This window comes from Cuculus canorus, chromosome 2, assembly GCF_017976375.1.
Source record: "Cuculus canorus isolate bCucCan1 chromosome 2, bCucCan1.pri, whole genome shotgun sequence".
NCBI classification, from domain to species: domain Eukaryota; kingdom Metazoa; phylum Chordata; class Aves; order Cuculiformes; family Cuculidae; genus Cuculus; species Cuculus canorus.
Genome location: NC_071402.1, coordinates 49,563,154 through 49,586,040, shown reverse-complemented (window position 1 = coordinate 49,586,040; position 22,887 = coordinate 49,563,154). Strand labels below are relative to the sequence as shown.

The 22,887-nt window shown below is 40.7% G+C and overlaps 1 protein-coding gene across 9 annotated transcripts in view; it reads right to left on the bottom strand.

Annotated features, from left to right (window-relative positions):
• The window catches only part of OSBPL1A (oxysterol binding protein like 1A), an 85,333-nt gene that overhangs the window by 5,446 nt on the left and 57,000 nt on the right, over positions 1–22,887 (bottom strand). For 6 of the 9 annotated variants that reach the window (XR_008448468.1, XR_008448470.1, XR_008448469.1 and 3 more), the window contains exons 17-27: positions 21,132–21,285; positions 14,513–14,588; positions 13,092–13,226; positions 12,661–12,758; positions 11,784–11,966; positions 11,201–11,308; positions 11,020–11,109; positions 10,648–10,774; positions 7,321–7,437; positions 6,445–6,568; positions 3,547–3,637 (exon numbers count right to left, since the gene is read on the bottom strand). Coding sequence is in view for 3 of the 9 variants with exons in the window: in XM_054058256.1 (XP_053914231.1) it covers positions 2,463–2,613; positions 3,547–3,637; positions 6,445–6,568; positions 7,321–7,437; positions 10,648–10,774; positions 11,020–11,109; positions 11,201–11,308; positions 11,784–11,966; positions 12,661–12,758; positions 13,092–13,226; positions 14,513–14,588; positions 21,132–21,285 (1,454 nt within the window). In the remaining 6 variants the exon portion in view is untranslated. Of the gene's footprint in view, positions 1–1,268; positions 2,614–3,546; positions 3,638–6,444; positions 6,569–7,320; positions 7,438–10,647; positions 10,775–11,019; positions 11,110–11,200; positions 11,309–11,783; positions 11,967–12,660; positions 12,759–13,091; positions 13,227–14,512; positions 14,589–21,131; positions 21,286–22,887 lie in introns of those variants that run through there. The other 3 variants (XM_054058256.1, XM_054058257.1, XM_054058258.1) reach the window with 2 other exon arrangements.

Genomic DNA, 22,887 nt, shown 5'->3' with positions numbered 1-22,887 from the left:
GTATTTTGTCACTCGACACAGTCAGGACTATTACATAAAGTAAGGACAGGTATACTTTTATTTCAAAGCAGTTGTGAACAGCCATTTTGGCATGCATAAGCACTAACAGTTTTTGCAAGACATGTAAACACCACAAGCACTGCAGTCTTGAAAACAGAAAAACATTGTTTCCCTGAGATCTAGATTTCCCCTTGTTTTTTTTCAAAGCCTTGTTTTGCAACGCACTTAAAACAAGTGTGCCAGCTACACCTTCAGTGTAGATGAAATACCACACATGGGTTGCAGAAGAAGTCCTGGCTCATTGTAACTTCACTGTTTCTTTTACACTGTTAGCACTCTGAGCCTCATCTGAATGACCAGAAAGCTAATTCCATCTGCACAAAGTCACTGGCAAGCTTTTGCTAAGCTGGTGGAAACACAGAAGTTGAGGCCCTTCTTTTCTCTCCTTCCCTCTCCCCTCCCACCTCACATGGAGGCACTATAGATGTACACACAGGTTACATGTGCATGTGTCTATAACCTTGGGCAGAGGGCTAGTTGTGAAAGAAGGTCACACAACTAGCAAACATTCCCTAGTGGCGAGTGCAACCCTGTCAATTCACTATAGCACAAATTCCTCCTCCTTCCTTCCCTCCCACACCCATTTCCGGCAATCCTGCAGTACATTAGTGAACACTTTTCTGTTTGGTCCCAGTTACTCCATATTCTGCCTCACCAGTGGCCTGCACAGTACCAGACCTCTACCATTTTAACCTCTGTTGTACTTTGCCAAGCTAAGTTTATGGCACAAGTCAGTCTGCTAGAAGCTGTTTCTGTGATTAATACGCTCCACAGCTTCCTTTCACCGCTTCACTGGCCACAAAAGCCAGTTCTTGCTTTATTTGCCTCACTGCATTGAACACACTCATGTAAGTAAATCATGTGTGTGCAAGACAGCCCATTTTAACTCAGCTCTTCCCCTCTGTGGTACCATAAAGTTTCAGAACAGAAATTAAAGCGCATTCAGACCAAATATGACTCAATCTCTTTAAAAAGCAAAAAGCATAAAGGCCACCAGTATTGCAATGTCATGTTATAAAACAGGGCAACCAATAGGCTCAAGAAATTTGAGATGCATATCAGAAGATATGCTTTGAACCGTTTTGTAACACTGATCTAGCGGGAGGTGTCCCTGCTCATTGCAGGGGGGTTGGAACTAGATGATCTTTAAGGTCCCTTCCAACCCAAACTATTCTGAGATTCTATGATCTTCATGGTGGTACACTCAAAGAGTCAAACACAGCAGTTCTCCTGCTGTCCTGGTTAAGTGAGCTAAAGTGAACAGAAGGCAGGAATCATTCAATGCTGCTACTTCACAAGGTTCCCCACTGCATCACCTCCACACAGGATGCATTAACAAATTCAAAGTAACTGGTGCATGTACGTCTAGTTCACCTCCTAGTTCACAGGTAATAGCAGCTCATTCCAGAGCTAAGTGTGTGCTGACAGGCTGGGCTATAAGCAGTCACCTCCTCTCTCACATTAAGGAATTCTACCACCCAATTCGTCATTAGTGCCTTCAACACCTGTACTGGTCAAGACCATGTGCCCTTCCTCCAGACACCACAAACATCAATAGGAAGGGGAAAAGGCAATGGGAAGAATTAAGTCTTGAACACCTAGGAGAGCCCGAGCAATCGGATAACTCAGCCAGGTAAGTGATGGGGGAAGGAACGGACTGATTTCCACCAAAAAAATGGACCATTCCTGTATTTCAGGCCACTGATCAGTCTTTAAAACACTGTGTTTAACATGAATGTCTTCTTCAAAAAGAGACCCCATTTCTAAAGCTGATTCCAAATAATTTAAAAAAAAATCACTAGGCACTTGGGAGAATTTCCTTACAAGAGATGAACTTTACTAGACCAAGTAAGAAGCCCACTTTCCTGTGGCAAGGAAACTGCAGCAGTTAAGTTTGTATTACACTGCAGATGAAGAGCTACAGCTGACCTTCTGGGAACAGGTAGATTTTCCCTTCAGAGTACACATTTTTTTTTTCTTCCTGAAGCACAACTCTTCCTACACACTTTGCATTCCCTCTTTGGAGGCAGTCACACCTGGCATTCCTACTAAAGAGATTGGACACTAGGAATTTTCTGCCAAAGCAGAAGCATCCCGGAAAGCAAAGGGTTCTTAGAGGATATCCCAGGCAAGTGCTGAGCAGGTATACAGCACCTGCACAACAGCAACTGAAGAACCTTGTGAATGGTGTCTGCACTAATTATAGACCAAAAAAAAAACATTACTCTGAGTTGCCCCTAGGAATTCCCTAGTTTCCAACACCAGCCCTGGGTGCTTTAAGCTATACCTTAGCTACTCCAGACACCTGGAAGAACACTATAACTATCCGTTGCTTTGAAAACATTCGGTGAGTGCCTGAACCACTCTGAATTCAGGAAAAGAAGGGGGAGGCACAAGGCTGCTCAGCACTGAACAGATTTACTTGGAAGCATTACAAAGATGTTATTTTCCACCAGCCTCAGGGCAAACAAACCCAACACTTCAAGAGAGCAGGCACAGGAAAAAAAACAAAGGCAGACATATCCAAACCTGGGACTCTGGGATGATGGGTGACTTCATTTGAAAAAAAGAAAAAAGCGATTTATAGTTAAATAAACATTTTAAAGGTATTTAATCCACAGGATTTATTAATAGCTAGTTAATAAGGAAGAGATGAAGTTTGCTTATTTTTAGAGCTTAGCCCTACTATATTTTCTCTATGCAATTTATTACTACACCTACTACACCAGCAATTTATTACTACATTTTTAAACAGACCTTGTCTGATCAAACTAGATTCATTTGCCTATATTTTCAGTTTCTACTTAGCTTGTGTGTAAGAGCTCCCAACTGACTCCTCTCATTTTATAGTGGGGAAAAAAAACCAAAAAAATTCAACAAGCCACCTGGGCAGATCCCTTGTAAGCTAACCTTTCCCTTAACTCTAACTTTTGTAGCCAGTAACCCTCAGAAAGGAGAAAATGACTTAGATATCTAGGTGATGAAGTTATTTCACCAACTTTGAGAATAACTGTCTGCAGTGGTAATAGAGTATTGCCAACACAGAAACTGATCTGAGAAGTCATAGGTAGCGAGCTATCAAGTTCACCCCAGGAAGCACTTCCTCCTCTCTTCAGACAAGCAAGCAAATTTGAGGCAATTATAAATTAATCAGCAACAATAGTCCTTACAAGGAGCTACTGGTGGCAACATCTTTGTACTGTCAGAACCAAGAGATGCTCAGAAAAGATAACATAGTTTTAATCTGAAATCGGGTGTGCAAGCAGTGAGAGGGGAGGAACCAAGATCGAGACCAAGCCTGACGCTTCCCTCTGGAAGTGCTACAACCTGCAGGGACTAAGTCTGCCAATACAAAAGTGGCTCTGCCAAATCCAACGTCAGCTCTTCATACTGACATAACACTGCACATCTGACATGGACTGGCAGTTAACCTCAATGTTCAGAACCTTTATAGAACTACACACATGCAGAGCCAGGCACACTAACCTCGTCTTCCAGTCTTCCTCGGACTTTGAACGATTTTTGCGGGCGGTCCTTTGTTTTTCTTCTAGCCTCTTCTTTTCTTCACTAGCCAGATCTTGAACGAGTAAAAATACACAAATAAAAATAGAGAAGCAGTTAAAGTATAAAATAAGAGACATATTACTCTGTTTGACTCAGCAAATAAATAAGGGAAGTAGCAAAAGCTGTCCATTTAAGCCTTCTACATAACACAGAAGAGCTTCTGGTTTAGTTTAAGAGCAAAGCCAGGCCAGCTGTGGCACAACATCAGCCAATAGAATCCCAGTCTTTAAAAGTGTTAAATACATGTTTATCCATGGCTTGAAAACCCTGAAAATATGTTTCCATAACAGCAAATGTGAGCTAGGAGAGGTGGAATACCCAAAGTTTATTATTTCAGTAGGAAAACTGACTAAGATATGCTGGATTAATTTCAGAATTCTGGCCACCTCCTTGCTAAGGATTGGGGGAAATTGTTACTAATGCGTAGTTCATGATCAGCACAGGTTTGGAAATGAATATTCCAAGCCACAAAGGATTGCCTCTCTGCAGCATCCTTCATAAAGTAGCAGAAGTCACAGTCCTAAACAAGGACAGTTGTCTCCATTTGGCAGAAGGAATTGTCAGAAGGTCTGAGGAGTAAATCGGATGAAGAACTAGATTAGGTGAAGGTTGATCTTTCCATACTTGAATCCTCAAAAAGCATTTTGTATGTATTTTAGAAGTGGCTCAGAAAAATAATTTCTGGATGACTTAACCAGGTCCAGTTACCCTGCTAGCTACTAACAAACTGCCTATTTATCAATCTATCAGCTAGACAAACTTTATGCTGTTAGTATAGTCAACGAATATGGTCTGTCATAGTTCTTTGTAATTCAAGTTCATACAAATTACTGGTGGTGCTGTGAACCAAGCATGTCCATCCTGCTGGCCACAAAAGAATTGTACAGACATGAGGGATCGGTTGTGGGAATTCACTGATCTGCTTTTCTAAAAGCCTCAAGTAAGCGGTTATCAGCTTGTAAGAAAAAAACTTCACAAGTACAACTGCACTGTATTGCGCCTGCTTTACTGTCTTTCATATCTAGATCTCAGACTATTTAATCAGAAGTCGTCACAGCCATTTGTGGTGTTACGTAGGTGAAACAATCAGAAGTTTAATCCAGAGGAGGGCTGGGGCACCTCCCATATAGGAGCAGGCAAAGAGAGTTGGGGTTGTTCAGCCTGGAGAATAGAAAGCTCCAAGGAGACCTCACAGAGCAGCTTTCCAGTACTTAAGAAAAGCTGAGAGGCTCTATCAGGGAATGCAGTGATAGGACAGGTGATAACAGTTTTACGCTGAAAGACAGGCGCTATTAGGAAGACTTTTTCCTGGGAGTGTGGTGAGACACTGGCACAGATCACCCAGAGAAGTTGTAGATGCCCCCTCCCTGGAGGTGCTCAAGGCCGGGCTGGATGAGGCTTTGAGCAAGCTGATCTGGTGGAAGGTGTCGTTGCCCATGGCAGGGGGGCTGGAACTGGATGATCTTTAAGGTGTCTTCTAACCGAAATCATTCTATGATTGTATGACTTGCTCCAACCACTCAGCAATCCAGGAAAAGCAAAGGCCCTCACACTTGTAATTTATAGACCTGGCCACTCTACTTTAATACACAAAATGCTAAAGAAAAAAGAGCAAGAGAGGGCCAGGGTAAGGCTGTTACGCAACATACAGAAGTATTAACACCAAGTCACACGTCAAAAGATTAAAACACACTTAACTGTGGCATCTCGAGTAACAATATCTGAGGTTTCTGAAAAGCACACTATTTCTACTCACTGAATGTCTTATATGTATTTCTACCTCACCAGTTTAGGACAACAGAAGTGTTCAATGCCCAATGGTTAATGCCAGATGAATAATTTTGCATAAAGCTTGTTTGGGGTTGCAATTTCACATCAGTAGTTTTCACTGCATTTCTCAAAACTCCCTCAAGAAACACTCCTTTAGCATGAGGCTGATGCAAACAAAACTGAAGTTCACAAATACTTCCATTTCCTTTTGATGCTCAGAGTTTGTCTCCTTAGACTAGTCTCCAATTATAGGGCTATATAGCACAGCAGAGCCTGAAAGCTAAATAAAAAGCACAGTGCTGTGAAGTTTAAGAGTCTTGCTTACCCATAAGAAGATAAGCAACCAGGCAGCGTGATGGGTTACTGGCCAGGAATGAAGCATTCAAGCCACCTCCCCACCCCCATCCACACCAGTGAGTTAAGGAATCAAAGTGCAAAAGCAAAAACCTCACAGGTCAAGATAAAGACAGTTTAAGTGAAATGGGGTGGAGGGAAAGGAAAGGGGGAAAAGGAGAAAAAAGTGATGCAAAGGCAACTCCTTACTACCTTCCACCAAATCTGTACCTAGCCAGTCTTCAAGCAACAGCTACTTCCCCACAGCATACAGTTCATTGCTGAGCATGATGTTATATGGTATGGAATTCTCTCTTTGGTCAGTTTGGGCCAGCCGTGTCCCCTTCCAGGCTCTTGCCCACCCCAGAAACAGACAAGGCCATAACACTGTGCAAACATTCAGCCAGCTGAAACACCACGGTGTTATCAACACTGCTTTGGTCACCAACCTAAACCACAGCACCATAGATGAGGTGCTATGAAGAAAGTTAACTCCATCTCAACCAGACCCAATAGTGGCAGGTGATGTATCTTGCACTACAAGCAAACCACTGCCCTGAGGGCCGCAGTAAAGAGTTACTGTCTTGCAGCATGGAACAACATTATGGGTAGCTACTTTAACAGTTCATTTAACAACTTGAACTTTAAATTTCATTTTTTCCCAGTCCCTGAGCTTTAACAAAAAATAAAGCCATCTTTGCCAATAATTCAAGTTACCTATTTCTCCATTTTCCATGGCTCTGATATCTGGTCGTAGCCGGCAGTCAGTTTTGGGAATGACACTCTCCATTTCTTTGTCCAACTCATTCAAAGCCATGGCAAAGCTAGTAAAATTATACATCTGAAATTCAAAGACAGATTTAAAAGTGACTTTACAATGTCTCTAAACTGCTAGCCTTAACACACAAGAAAGCTGCTGTCTAAAAACATCCAAATGCATTTTTATTAATCACTCAAGATAAAAATACTTGAGATACCAGCACAACTACACAGAGTATAGGTGATGCTTGGTGTTTCTGTTTAACCAGGCCAGCATCCGATTACTCAGTGCACTATTTCTTCTCTTATCTTCTTTTTCCAGTCCTATTGGTATTTTTTCTCTTCAGAGGTGCCCACTGAGGGCACCTTTTCTTGTTCCAATTCTTTGTCTTTCCAGTTGCACACGTAACCTTGTATTCCACCCACTGTCTCTCCAGCTCCACAGCCCTTCATACACCAACTCATGCCACATAGGCTTTGCAAACATCTCCTAAGAAGTGCCTGTCCTTTAATACAGCTCTTTAGAAGGAACTTCTCACAAGGTAGGTGGCCTTAGTGGGGGGACCAGGGTAGAGAGAAGAAGTGGGGAAATCCCACATATTGCTAGCTAAATGAAGCATCCCATTTTCCAGAGAAATTCATCCAAATCTAGATTCATGCCTGCGGCAGTTAACCCTCCAACCCCACACTACGGCATTACAACTGTAGTGGGAAAGTTCGTTGCAGTAAATAAGCAAATCCATACTTTAATAAAAAAAGATAACATGTATTTGCTGTGTGTTAAACACACAAAATAACAGGATAGCACACTAAGTAAGCAGAAGCATAGCTGACCTGTGCTGAATTTGGGGGTCTTGGAGTTATCTTCCATAACAAAATACTTCCAGGAATAACATACACGCTTTCAGAATCTGGCAATGGCATTTCATCTGGTTCCTCAGTATTGGTCACCTAAAGGCCGCACACAAAGGAAAAAGTGTTCTTTGGAGTCAAAGTATTTACACATTCATTCTAACACTGGAACTTAAGTAACATCACTTACTTTTGGTAAAGGAAATTTCAGCAACAAAATAGTTTCTCGATGCTTGTCGAGAAGGATAACAGCATGAATATGGATTATATACTCCCAACTCTCTCCCAAAGGAAATCTACCAATAGTTTCTTGCATCAATACCTTCATAGATAAAATCTGGACGTTCAAGTGTTAAGAAATGTCAATTTCCACCACAGAGATGCCCCGTTTCCTCAAATACAAGCATTTCCATGCTGATTTAAGTTCATTACTGCTCCATTAAAATTGATGAATAGAAGTCACATTCCCTATCTTTCTGCATCAAAGAAACAAGCACACAATGCAAATGCTGTCTTCAGTTTGTGTATAACAGAAAGCACTATGCTACTGCTTCTTGCTCAGAGGAACCTTCCATTCTCTTGACCACTACACTACTGAAATGGCAAACTGCAAATACTCAATGAATATTCTAGATTAGCTCCTGCTTCTAGGAAAGGTATCCTATGAAAGCTGACATACACGGCTCAAGGCAGCTGCAGCCACAGCACTATGAAACCCTTTTCCCAGGAAGGGAAAAAACTCCGACCAGGGCTACCAAGGCAGTAGAGAATAACTGGTGATCATAGTATGGATATGACCTGAACTAGTCTAAAACACCACCCTTTTAACACACAGCCTTAAAGCAGCTGGGGTCTGATACTGCTGACATTAATTCCACCACACAAGCGTACGTTACAAAACTGAACTAAAGTCAGCTAGACGATGAATGCAGCTCTCCGTAGAAAGATTGGTGTCACTATCACAGCTAAAAAGAGCAGTACATTTCAGAGACCACTGGAGAGTAAAGCTATACTTAAAGGCAGCTAATGATTTAAACACTTTGGCTACATGCCAACAGCTTTAATCCCACTGCTAATAAGCTTTGTTCTTAAAAAGTTATTTCAGACAGCAAAGACTGATGTTTTAGTGCAAAAAATCCGGTATCCAAACTGGACTCTCTTGTCCTCTCAGATGATTCATACGTTTTGTCTCCAAGAAAATTAGAAAGTATTAAAGCACTTTGGTACAGTGCTTTTAATAATGAGCAGGTTGCAGTAACCAGAACAGGCAGACCGGGTTCAGTACCCTCAGCTATTAGTAAGATAAAGAAGGCTTTTAGTTGACTATATCTGATTTGTGCCAGCGGCCTGCATTCTATCCTTTAAAAGGATGCTGATCAATTGTTCAGAAGTGGGGATTTTAAAACAGAACGGATCAGAAAGATATCCTTATCTCAAAGGAAAGACACTTCAATATCTGATTGTCAAACTCCAAACCAAGTATTATAGAAAGTCTAGAATACACACTGCAATTTGTGCCTTGTTGGATATACAATCTTGAAAACGTCAAGAATTACAAAAAAAAATAGCTAGGTTTTCACATGCTCTTGCCACAATGATCCATATTGCATACTCAGTGCTACTCAACCTCTTCAGTATATTGCTAACATGGCAGTAACAAGACTTTGCCAAAACAAGAACTGTGGCATTTGTAAATGATGCAAGCGCAAGGGCAGTTGCCATTGCCTTATATTATGCTCTTCCATTTATTTGCACTGAAAATTCTGCACAAAATGCATCTTGTTTTTAAAAAAGCTCTAGTTTATTCACAGCAGAATCATCCTGGTCTAAGCCCAGGTCTACTATAACTCTTCTGGCATTGGTAAAACTTCACCTTTGCATACATGAAGTCTCATCTAGCTCCCTGCAAAATTATTTTTCCTTAAGTTTTACCCCTGTAAAAATCAAAGAGATCTGGGGTAAACTGCCAAAAGACTCGCATCCAAGCAGGTCCCCCTAAAGGGAGATAGAAGCACTTCCTTATTAGTAGCAACACAACATGAAGGAATAGTTGGAAAATAACTAAATCTATCTGAAAATTCTAATTGGCAGAAGTTTAAATGGCCATGAACTTCCAGGCCTGAATGAATCATTCACTACCAGGAAGGGACAAACCACATCCAGATATAATACATGAGACTTGGCTCACCTAAATGTTCAAAAAACAAATAAACTCCTCAAACACAAGAGGGCAGTGAGAATACACATTCAAAGACGACTGACTCACAGTATGCTCCAAAGCTTTCAGTTTGCTGTACCAAAATAGTCCTTTTAAACAAGGAGAAAAAGCCTGCTTTTATAGAGTCAAAGCAATACTGCAGCTTCAGCTTTAGGCAATGGGATGTTTCATTTTGGAATGAAAAGTAAGGATCATCTTAAATACTGTTGGAAAATGCAAAGTGGTAGATGAACAAAGACACAGGGTATGTTTTTCTTTCCTCCTTCTCCCTAGAGCTCACAGAGAGAGAGTCGAAGAGAAATAGTAATCCCCAGTGTTTCTGCACTCTCCTGTTGACAAGCTCTGGAGCAAATATCAGATACAACAACCATCTGAAGCTGTACAGGAACAACTGCTTTCAGAGTTCAATGTCTCTTTTTTCTTAAGTATAATAACTACCAACACCCAAACCAAGAGGACAAAAAAATCTGACTGCAGTTGCCAAAGGAAAACAATCCCTGATTTAAGCTACTATGTGAGTGGTAATCCTTCATCAAGCTGTGTGCTGTCACCATCACCATTCACCTTACACAAATCACACTGCTGATCAGAAATCTAGAAGAATCAAGAAAGATGCTTCTACACAAAAGAAAAAAAAAGCAATTGTGTAGCAAAAAAACAGCAAGCATTTCTATGGTTGTGAAGATTTAACAGAAAGCAATACAAATTCCTTGTAAAAAGCTGGAAAATATGATTTTTCTCTCAACATAAGAAACTAGTCTACACTGCCTCCAGGAGTCCAAATCCTCCTATTAGAATATAAATGTTACGATATCTGATTGGAACCATGGTCCAACTAATGGATATGCTATTTCCTCCATGTGACTTGGAAGGAAGAGGCAGGTCACGGACAGTATTTAGAACACTCCAAGTTCTGGTAAGTTTAAATACAAATCCTGGAGAGAGAAATCATTCTATCCCTTAACGCTGGCATGCATCCAATCCCTTTTGTATCCTACTAGGAAAGAGATAAGTGAAAAGAAATCTTAATGCTCTTAAATGTTATGAAAATATTTAGCTTTCGAGACACGACCTCTTTGTGTGATTAATACCTGTTTACCACTTTTCTTCTCTTCTGTGTTTTTCTTGTCATTTTTTTTGTAAGCTTCAAATGTGGTTGGATCAACACTGTACAAACACTCGGTCCACTTCCCGTACAGCGCACAGAGTTTCTTTTTGCTGTCAAAAAAAAGACTAAGTTCACAAAGGAGCTTGAAGAGATTTATTTCATCATTTCAGACAAAAATACTTGAAAGAACTTTAGAACACAACTCTTAAAAAACTCTATTTGTGTTGCACAATTCAAAAGCTTGCTGTCGCAGGTTCATGCCCTTGACAGTCCACATAAAACTGAATTCCTTTAACAGCTGCCATCAGAAACAGAGAGCAGCCACATTTGCTTCCTATTAGGAATAAAGCTTTACCTTTTGTCCTGAATGTAGCCTTCCACTTTGTGCAACTCCTTCCCAAAGAGGCCACAGGGCTTGAAGCTTAGCACACATTTCTCACCAGTTCTAAAGGCAGAACAAGAGGGCACTGATTACTTCCTAGTGCTTTCCCTCTTCAAATCTGCAGCAAGTGAAAGCACTCACACTCTTAACTTACTTATGGTTAGTTATTTCCACATTTCCATACTGCTCAATCCAAAGTTTGCCCACAATGATGTTATGCACGCAGCACGTAGGATTTGTCCACGTATAGGCTTCATTGTGTCTAGAGGAATAAAAATCAAAATACCATAACTTGTATGGGATCAATCCTGCAACAAGCCATCATCTATAAATGGCACCAGGTCTTGAAACAGACATGGCAAGGTGTCAGAAAACCAAAGAAGTTTATTAACCTGTTGCTACAGATTTTATCAATTCCTTAAAACAGCCACATCAGTGCAGTTACTCTTAGCCCTAAATTACACAAGGAAAGCCAAGAGGACGTGGTGTGCTTATCTTCATAGGACTGATGTCCAGGCATGTGCCAAAAGAGACAAGCCCCAAGAGCCACCACTGCTAGTATGCAGTATATCAGGAAAAATAATGGCAGTTCCTTTAATTTCCTCATCCCCTCCCCCTCATAAAGTGATCAGCCAAACATTAGGATGCAAGTGTCAGACATGTCCACTCCTAAGCCATGAGAGTAATTATCCCAGATGCTGCCACTGTGCCTGTACAATTACAACTTATCAACTTACTCAAGAAGCTCCAAAGTCATTGTGCCTTTTGGTTCTGCTTCCACGCTCTTGCCCCAGAACTTGAGTTTAGGATAAATTGATCCATGAAACACAAAATCATTATTTAAACCTTCAGCATAGAAAGCACTGATTGGTGGATGATGGCTAACTTGCTCTGAGAGAAGTCTAAATCCAAGATCATCTCTGCAAAATAAAGATAACCAAACCCACATATCTATCTATCAAGTACTGTGAAGTTGCAGTTCTTTTCCCCAGAGTAAAACAGATACTTGGACACATGCATAGCTGCTGTACTCAGTGCATGAGTTATAATAAAGCCCCAAGATAAACAAAGAGAGATCAACTAACGAAAATTCCTCATAAATAAGGACATAATGTAAAAGGACAACAATCTACCAATATGATTACTTTAGATAGTGATCTCTTTCATAACCTTTACCATAAACACAGGCCAAAACTTCACTGGAGAGAAAAATCTGCACTAAGTTCAGCTGCACCGTGATAGGCTAGGAATGCCTATTTGTATTTTGGACACACAAATAATGAATATTACAATTCTAAGACCCCACTTATGTAGCATGCATCTTTTAATTCGGAAGATCTCAGGAAAAAAAAAAGAACCACTTTTGTAAAAAAAAACTCTTTTAAACCTGACAAATTCATTTGCTTGCTCCGAGTTGAAAAGTTAAGTAGTTTCCCTTCATTGAAAGGTACATTGCTGAACACCAACATGCACTGCAAGCACCACCAGCAGCTGCTAGGAAAATGGGTGCGATCTTACAACCAGCCCAAAGAACAGCTTGCAAGCCACCCAACACATCTCATGAAACATCAGTTATACAGAACACCGCCCTCCACTGAATCTTCTGTTCAGTACCTGATCAATTCATATGTCTCTCCAAGCAATGGGTTGAATGGCTTCCCTGTACGTTCCCACTGTGATGCTACTGCAGACACAGCAAATGCGGCAACACACTATTCAAAAGAGTAAGAACACACAGTTAATATCTCAGCTTTCAGTCTTTATCAAGTAGCAACAGCAGCCATGGTATTATAGAATGATTCTTCTGAAATAGCTTAGCAAAGTTCTGCTTGCAAGGCAGGAGAATAAACAGTTTTCATCAAAAGGCTAGAAAAGCAAGCCTTAGGAACGGCAAAATATTTTTCTAGATAAGCAAAATTGTTTAATGAATGTGACATTCTGACAATCTGCAAATTACAGGTGTTTCTCCTATAATAAGACTATCTATGAAGAAAAAAATTCCCAAAGCATTCAAGAGCTAGCACAAATTACTACACCCAAAGTACCTGCATTCGCTCAATTGTGCTAGAAAGCGAGCTGGCTTTGTGGATGAGGTATGTATGCTCCATATACTCTGTAAGTCGCTGTAGAAAGCTCAGTGGCTCATTGAATATAACCGGCATTGTGATCTTCGACAGTTCCTGATGCACAAATGAAACTTGTGTTAAAAACCAAGCTATTAGATGCGCTGACCCACAGTAACCCAAGTGTAATTGGCTTATTACAAAAATAAATGATGCTCTTACTGCTAATGCAATGTGCTTGACCTGGCCCTGCTAATGCTGGGAGGAAAATATCCTTACAGCTTGATAAGCCTGGGCTGACATTAAGGCTACTTTTAAAACAAAAAGAAAACCAAACATCAAACAAGCTTCCTATCAACAAATGATCTAAGAAGGTGAGATGAAACAATAGAATGAAGTATTAAGGAGCCTTTTAAAGACTAAGTTATTTATTACTCTTAAAATAGATATAGGCCATCCGATTACTTAAACACATCTTTGAGGCAGGTGGGGGAAGGAGGACAATAAAAAGACAGGGAAACATGGCGACGCAGGAATAAAAACATACCGTATCATGAAAAAAAGGAATTTTTGTTAACAGGAATAGAAATTTTAAAAGAAGTCCTACAGTTTAGATGCTCTTTATTCTCTTCCTCATTTTCAAAAAGCATGACCTCTCAATGCATAACATAGCAACGTTTTAAACTGCCTGCAGTAGTAAATTAAAAGCATATAATTTGACCACTGGCAACACGCACAGTAAATAGCACTGTTCTTAACCATAATAGCAGCATCCAGCACTAATAGCTTTCACAGACACTTTGGTACAATCTACTCCAAGTTTCATGCCCCTCCCCGCCCCCAAACTGCAACTTCTGCACAGCAATTTCTGCAAAGCAGAATTGAGACCCTTATGGATTTTTTTCTCCTGCACACGTTAAGCAGGACAGGCTTTCAATCTGCTCTTTGTATTTTCAGGTTATGACACTTTTCCACTAACGCAACTGTGAGAAGCCTCATACACTTCACAACAACTCAGGAGACTTGGAGTTGCCAGTACCGGCATTCCCCAATATTTCTACATCTCATGCCTTGGTGCTGTTTCTAATTGCAGCCAGGGGAGGAGGAGAAAACAGCAACTGAACACACATTCCCTTCTGTAGTCTACTGTTACAGGCTGACAGGTTTATCAGCAGTAAATACTTTCAGCCAATTGCAGGATCTAATGGAGAGAAGAACTCTCAATTCATCCTTAGCTGGAAGCAGATTATGTGCCAAGTAGTTAAACTCAGACCCGGCCACCGTCTGGCCTGTAACACCGTGGGGGTGGGGTGAGAGGGGAATACAGTAAACTAAGGGGAAGGGAGAAGAACAAAATTAAAGTAGCAGTTTATTTGGTTCGTTTTAAGTTTCTGACTACCTACCATGCCAATGCATTTTCTTAAGATGCTCCAGATACTGAAGTCATTCCTGGAAAACATTGGGGATGGCAAGCTTGTTCTGTGGAAAGGACAAGGAAGAAAGCAGAAATAAAAGTTTTCCATTACTAACTATGACTGAGAAACACAAACGCTCCTCTTTGAAAGCAGTAGTTTTTCAATTTTTCATTTTAAAACCAAGAGGGGACGACAGTGCTACTTTGAAGCATTTGAACTGTTTTACCTGCACAGAAACCCAAATTTCTCCAAAACCAGAACCAGACCAATTCCCTTCATCTTGTGTAAAAGCAGTGAAAGAGAATTTCTACATGTGTTATCAGAACAGTGTTTTCACAATAGCACCAATAAGCTATGAAATCCTTTCTGAAGGGGTACATAACTACGTTCACTATGTCTGAACAGATTTGAGGATTAAATAGTGAGGAGTATTTTGCTAGTCACCTGTATACTATCAATGAAGGGCCATCACTTTTATTGCCTATATTAAAATCAGCCCTGAAGAACAACAGAAAAAACAGCATGATTATAGCACAGAAACCACATCAGCCTGTACTGGGGGCTGACACATCCTGAGGTCATAAAAACGCATTCAAGATCAACATTTAGGCTATGTAATACAGCCTGTCTCTCAGCTTTATTAGAGAGTGTCCAGAGGAGGGCCACAAAGTTGATGAAGTGCTTAAAGGAGAAGTTGTACGAGGAGTGGCTAAGGACACTTGATCTGCTCCGCCTGGAGAAGAGAAAGGAGACCTCATTGCAGTTTACTGCTTCCTCACAAGGGGAGGAGGAGGAGCAGACGCTGATCTCTTCTCTGATGACCAATGATAGCACCTGAAGGAATGGCAGGAAGATGTGCCGGGGAGGTTTAAGCTGGGTATCAGGAAAAGGTTCTTCATCCAGAAGGTGCTGCGGCACTGGAATAGGTTCCCTAGGGAAGCAGTCATGGCACCAAGCCTGACAACATTCAGGAAGCATTTGGACAATGCCCTCAGACATACGGTGTGAATGTTGTGGTTGTCCTATGCAGAAACAGCAGACAGACTCAGTCCTTGTGGTTCCCTTCCAACTCAAGATGCTATGATTCTGTGAAGCCAAATCTAGATTTTGTTCAGTTTTCTTACTGCTACTGACCAACTCCACCATTACACGATGTACCTACAGCAACGCATATAGATTAAAGTCCTTTGTCCACAACACCACTAAAATTTGTTTGGATCATTGAACTAGTAAAAATGGGTAGAATTCTCAACAGATAGGAATTAGCTACAGTGCACTTAAACTTCACGAACTATTTGAGTTTCGAAGTTAGTTAACTGTTTAAATGATTGTGCTACCCTCCTAACCAGGGTCTCATCTCCTCTTAAAGCACTTAAAGCAATATCTTTTTAGAGTGTCAACAGGCTGGACCTGCTTCCCTCACTTTTTTTTCCTGATAAATAGAAACATTATCAAGAGAAAAAATAGAAATAAATCTAATCATGCTGTTAGTTTCAGTAGCCTTACTTGCTGTGTTACCTGCCATACTGATCTGCTACCGAAATACCTTCAGCAGGACTGACGCTTCAGTTTTCAAAAGAATAAAACAAAAAAATGCTCCTTAAAACACAACAAGCCCCACTCAATCCAAAACCCTGTCATATACATGTATGCTTCACAGTACCAAACTGTTTTGTTAGCAAGTAGTTAATGGCCTAACACTGACTTGTTTTACTCAGCTCCCATGCAGATGAGTGGGTAGGAGGGTTTATTTTAACTGACCACCTTCGTATCACTCTGATTTCATGAAAATATGTCATGAAACAGACCATCTTGAACACTAAGTATAAAACAGTTCTGTGCATGCACTCATACAAATATCCAGGAGAGGACAGTGTCCACCAAGTATTCAGTCTTATCTTTGTTTGCAGTGTTTAATTTAATGAAGTAGTATTAAAGTACACTTTAATGTAGTGTATTCTTTAATGAAGGCAGAATGTGTATTTGTATCTAACCAAGCCCTTCGGCATATAACACACACTGATGTACTTTTAGTTCGCTAAAGGCTTGCTTTCCTTACATATCAAAACTTAGATTTTCACTAAAGCTAACCTGTTCATGCTTTCGATTTAATTATTTGAAAACTGGCATTCAGTTTCAGTCATTCATCCATATTTCATACATGTATCAGCCAAATTTTATATGAGAGCCAGTTCTTTTTTCTGTGTAACACATACTGAAGAATCAAAGCTGTTTCAAGCCACCAAGAAAGATCCTGTGGACAAATAAGGACATGTGGAAAAATGACAGGCAGCCAAGATGTGAAGTCTACTAACCTTGACACACTCCCTGTGATTGAGGGAAAGGTTTGTGAAGTCAAAAATGTTCTTCCAGATGTCAACTTTAGAAACAAAGCTAAAATTAACTTCCTGAGTTAAGTGACAAAAACATCTGGTGGAATTTCTGTGCAGTAGAACAGATAAGATGTATTTAAGATAGTTAAATTAAAAATACTTGTTCGAAGCATAACCTACAATAGATCAGATACTACCGGAACCTTGTGTGGAAAAAAGATATGTAGTGTGAAAAAGGCATGTTTAGCTTTATCTTCATGTAAATCTAACCAACACCTCCTGGCTCCCCAAAAGCCAAACACAAGCACGTTTGCACTCTGACAGGTCCCAATAGGGGGGACCCAAGAGAAAGCTGACTACAAAAGCTCAGAAATAAGAGGCAAACAGCAGTGATAAATGGATGCTAAATGTTGGCAGCTATTACAAAACATTTTTGTGCAAGGGCTGGGGGAAGCAGGAGTTGTTTGTTTGCCCTTTTTTGTTTGGCTCAGATTAAAAGTTTCCCTCTTAAGCAGAAGTGATTTGAATGCTTCCAGATTTAATATGTTATTCTTCTATTTCTCAAATCCTCTCCCACAAAGATTTCAAAAATTATGTCCATTTTCACATCAGCCTAAACTACAACAAGTTGCATCACCCCCCTTTTTTCTAAGTACTCTATAAAAAAATCAGTAGGATGCAAACTACATTTAAGAAAAATCAGAACAAGACAGCAGGTAAGCAGCACTGGCTTCACCTACCTCTGTTTGTCTCAGCACTTAATGCCCTGGAACCAGATTTATTCCACCATGTTCAAAACCAAAACACCATCCCTACCCCCCATCAAAAATCAACCCCCATCTCCCTGTGCAAAATCCTCTTTACTCAAATAAGAGGCAGATTAAAACTCCAGTTTTCATAGAATCACAGAATGTATTGGGTTGGAAGGGACCTTAAAGATCATCCAGTTCTAACCTCCCTGCCATGGGCAGGGACATCCCACTAGACCAGGCTGCCCAAGGCCTGATCCAACCTGGCCTTGAACACCTCCAGGGATGGGGCATCCACAGCTTCCCTGGGAAACCTGTGACAGTGTCTCATCACTCTCATAGTGAAGAGATTCCTCCTCATGTCTAGGCTAGATCTGCCCCTCTCCAGTCTATAACCATTGCTCCTAGTCCTACCCCTACAAGCCTTTGTAAACAGTTCCTCCCCAGCTTTCTCATATATTCTTTTCCAGGCTGAATAACCCCAACCTTCTCAGCCTGTTTTCCTAGCAGAGGTGCTCCAGCCCTCTGATCATCTTCACCGCCCTCCTCTGGATCCATTACAATACATCCTTCTTTTTCTGTTGAGGATTCCAGAACTGGATACAATACTCCAGGTGGGGTCTCAGAAGAGCAGAGCAGAGGGGAAGAACCTCCTCCCTCACCCTGCTGGCCACACTTCTGATGCAGCCCAGGATACAGTTGGCCTTCTGGGCTGTGAGCGCACATTGCCGGCTCATGTCAAGCTTAAATCAGCACCAAGTCCTTCTCTGCAGGGCTGCTCTCAATCATGTCATCCCCCATCCTGTATTGAAACCACCTATTGCCCCGAACCAGGTGTAGGACCTTGCACTTGGCCTTGTTGAACCTCATAAGGTTCACAATGCCCAGTTCTCCAGCTTTTCCAGGTTCCTCTGGATGACATCCTGTCTTTCCAGTGTGGCAACTGCAACACTCCACATCATGCAATCTGCAAACTTTCTGAGAGTGCACTTGATCTCCCTGTCTATACCACTGATGAAGATAGTAAGCAGCACTGGTTCCAGTATGAATCCCTGAGGGAGACCACCTGGTACAGATCTTCATTTGGATATTGACCACCACTCTCTGAAAGTGACCATCCAACCAATCAATTTGGAATCCACCAAACAGTCCATCCATTAAATCCGTATATCTCCAGTTTAGAGAGAAAGATGTGGGGACCATGCCAAAGGCTTTACAGAAGTTCAGATAGATTATATAAATCTCTGTTGGTTTTTTCATGTTCACTGATGTGGGGTTGGTCAGACAGGACATGCCCCTGGTGAAGCCATGCTGGCTGCCTCTAATCACCTGCCCATCCTCACTGTGTTTTAGCATAGCTTCTAGGAGATCTATTCCATTATTTTTCCAGGCACCATAGTGACAATGACAAGTCAGTAGTTTTCTAGATGAAGGTAGGAAATAGTCTTATTTATACTGACTGCTATCAGTGTTCAAAGCACTCAAGCCAAATGCAGCTGCAGATCCTCTATTCATCTGAGGAACTACAGTAAGGTATCAAGATTTTACGCAAAAGAAATTAATCTGATCTATTCTCTAAGTGACTTGTTTCCATGTGATTAACACAAACCAATGTCAAAGTTAGGGCAAACCCAAGGGATGGAATTAAGTGCTGCCAGAACATTCTGACCCCTTCACTTTGTACAGCATCAAGTAGTTAAGATTTCTGCTCTGAAAAGCATACCAGTGGCATCATAGCTGATGCCCATTTGACCACATGCCCTCTAATCAGCCCCAAAACCTGAAGAGACAAACTGGAGCCAGCAGCTCCAGGTAACAGTTCTGAAGTCAAAACTGCCATTAGACACAGCAAACTGATCCTGTACCAAGCCGAACAAATGAGGCAAGAAACACCATACAACTCCCATCCCCTGAGAAGGTTCTCTTGGATGTAAAATTTAAATTGGCTGAGCTCTGGGGAGAAATAGTTTGCATCAGTATATTTGTGTACAAATCCCAATGTGTCACCAAGGAGCCAGGTAAAAAAAAAAGCTTGACACTGTAGCTCAACTTAGAATGTACTCTATAGCCATTCAGTCACAAAATATGACCATACATTCCCAGCTATATGCGGAACAGATGTTTCCACTTTTCTTCAGCAGTAAATTATTAGCCAGCCATTTATGCTCTTCTTTGACATGCAATACTCTTTACTAAAGGCACATAACTCAGAAAAACAGCTTACACAGAGGTACTTGTTTATTATGCTTCATTACCCCTTATAAATCCAGCAGATCTCAAATGCTCCTCCAATCACCTGCTCCCTACAGTTCTGACAACATAGTGCAGCATTACAGAAACTTGCCAAGCTTTTTTTCACAGTAAACAGATCAATTCCTGTTAGAACTCAAGACAATGCATGTCAACACGCATCATCATTTTCATGCTGATCATGAATTGTCTCCTTTCCCCTCATTGTTTCCAAGGCAATGAACGCATTTCAGCTGCCCACCTTTACCTACTGCCTCCCCTCCTCCACCCCTGAACTTCCAGCTTTAATTAGGAAAGGCACTTAGCCAAGGCCATGAATAGCACCCTTGCTAACAGCCCAAGAGCTCAGAGCAACCTGCTTAGTCAGCTGCTTTGTTACCTTCTCAAACCACGCTGTTACTCCACCCAAGCCCTCATTTACTTTAGTGTTTGCCTGTTACAGGAGGAATATACATGCAGAGTGTGAACCCTGAAACATCAGGTCTCCGACTTTACCACATACTTCAGACACTGCAATTTAAATAGTTAAGATAACAACTAATTACAGCATGTTTTGCTTGCTTAGATATTAACTATGAATTTCCTGGTTTTACAGAAATCTGTACCATCGTTCCATACATTCAAAACACTTCCAAAATAGTCTTTTTGAAACACACTGAAGTCTGGTTTGATCTGTAGCACAAACATTGCATTGCCCCTTCACTGAAACTCAAGAACAGTGGTGTCTATTACATCTCATTAACTCAGACCTATTGTCCTTCTTTATCGGCAAGGAAACAAACAAAAATGGATCATTTGACAACACAAAATAAGCACATAAAACATAGATGAGAGTTATAGAATAAGACTCCCTTTGTTCACATTTGAGTTTCTGATGCCAGGCTACCAATATTTTTCATTCATTCCTGATACCAACCAAAGGATCAAATGACTGGAAATTAAAGAGGCAATAGGAGGCACAGGTCATTAAAGATACATAAAGGAATTAAAATCCACATAGATTTCAACAAGATCTATTGAAAAAACAAGTGTGACTTTTTACATAGCACTTTATAATTTGTTTCTACTTATTCAGATATGATCGCCAAAAACCAAGATGTGAAGGAGCACAACAGCCTTAGAAAAATATTCTTTATAAAATCGCAGCCCAGCCAACTACTTATCAACCATCTTTAGCAAAGTTTTAAAAAAAGTTTTCAGCTTTTCAGAGATTCCTGTAGCCTTTTACTCATACTAATGCAAACCATAATACCTTAAGAACAGGCAACATCCTACCTGTGTTTTTTGATTCCATTAGACAGCGACTCCCCACTGCCACAAACCTTTTCTTCGGACATGCTTGGAGTTATTGTATCTTTTGAATCCATGCTGTCCTCTAATGAGTAGGCCGTTGTTTCAAACCCACTTAATGATTTTTCCGATTCTGAATCTGTAAAAGAGCAGGTGCATGTTAATGAAATCTACAGCCTGTGCTACACTTCAGTCACTAACAGATCTTCCCTCTTTGTACAAAACTGAAACCTAAGTAGGCAACTGGGTCCTGATGACAGCATCCATTTGAAAACTAACTAGTACTGCCACCGACTAGTACTGCAGCTCTGCACCTAGACATAGACTAAAGAGATTATGAGATAAGCACGAATACAGCAGATTTAAAATCCTCTAACAGAGCCAAAATCTGACATTTTTATTAAACTGAAGCTACTGTAACTTGCTTAGAACAAGTACATTACCTACCTAAACACAAGTTACCTCAACATTCAGGTGTTGACTCCTACGTATGATTTCAGTTTGGTCTAAATTCCTAAGACACTTGGTGCTGTTCATCAGCCTTCACTTCCCAATCTACAGACTGAACAAGTATCAAATAACAGAGGGAGGCAATGTACGCAGCAAATTACATTTGCTACGTAAGTCCCAGCAAAGTCTAAATGATAAGCTTACCAATCAAGATGATAAACTTTGTACTCTGGAAGGTTGGTTAACAGTACAATCCACATCACACCTAACGACACCACCTTATTTCCAATCTGGTTTTGCCAAGTACTGTTTGACCAGCTCCAGAGAAGAGACAGTCTTGCCCCAAATCAGGAAGTTTCCTGACGAAAGGCTGCATTTTTATTTCCTGCGTTTCTTTCAAACGTGACAAAGCTGTCAAAAGATCATCCAATTGCAAGTTCCAAAAAGCAAGGTAACAGCTCAAAACAAGTGAAGTTGTACCAATTTCTATCCCACTAGGGAAATCCTTTAGCAGAAACCAGGTACAACACTGGATGGCAAACAGCTTAATGCAAGCCTTACCAGTTCTGAAAAAAGCAAACCAAATCTGTAGTAGACACCATTCCTGCCATGTACTCCTTTCAGCATATGCTACTGCTCTTGGCTGCAAATACCCAGAGAAATAACTAAGATTAGTCACCCTCTCACACACTGATTCTAATTCAAAACTAGTAATCAAACACTGCTGAAATAGTAGTCCACCTAAAAGAATATTTGCACCACAGGTGTTCATTGCCAGGTGCTTTTTTTTGTTTTCTCTTAAAATTATGCTAGTAGCTTCTCCAGAACATGTACATTACATGTTGGTTTGGTGAAAGGACAGTGACAAGAGGACTTTCTACCATATCCAGATTACAGAAGGGTCAAGGACAGGACAAAATCGCGATCAATGGATGAGCTGTGCCACAGTGTCCTCATCCTCTCTAGAAAGAGGGAAATCTAGGAGCCTAAAGGAGATCCTTTCATTAAAAGCATCCTTCCCTATCCTCATCAAGACTGTACTGAAATTAAGCTAGTTGCTAGGGAATGAGAAGAACTGCCAGCTGGTGCTGAGGATATGTTAAAAAAGTGGACTGGCACTCCAGAGAATCTTCTCACAAGTTTCCCAAATTTGTCAGTCTAGTTCTGTGCCAATTATGACATAACATATCAAAGCATTATTTTGGTGGGTACTGTATATAACAAGTATAAGAAGCAGCATTTTTACATGTAGACAAGTGTTACATAAAATACAGATTCCTTTACAGATCAT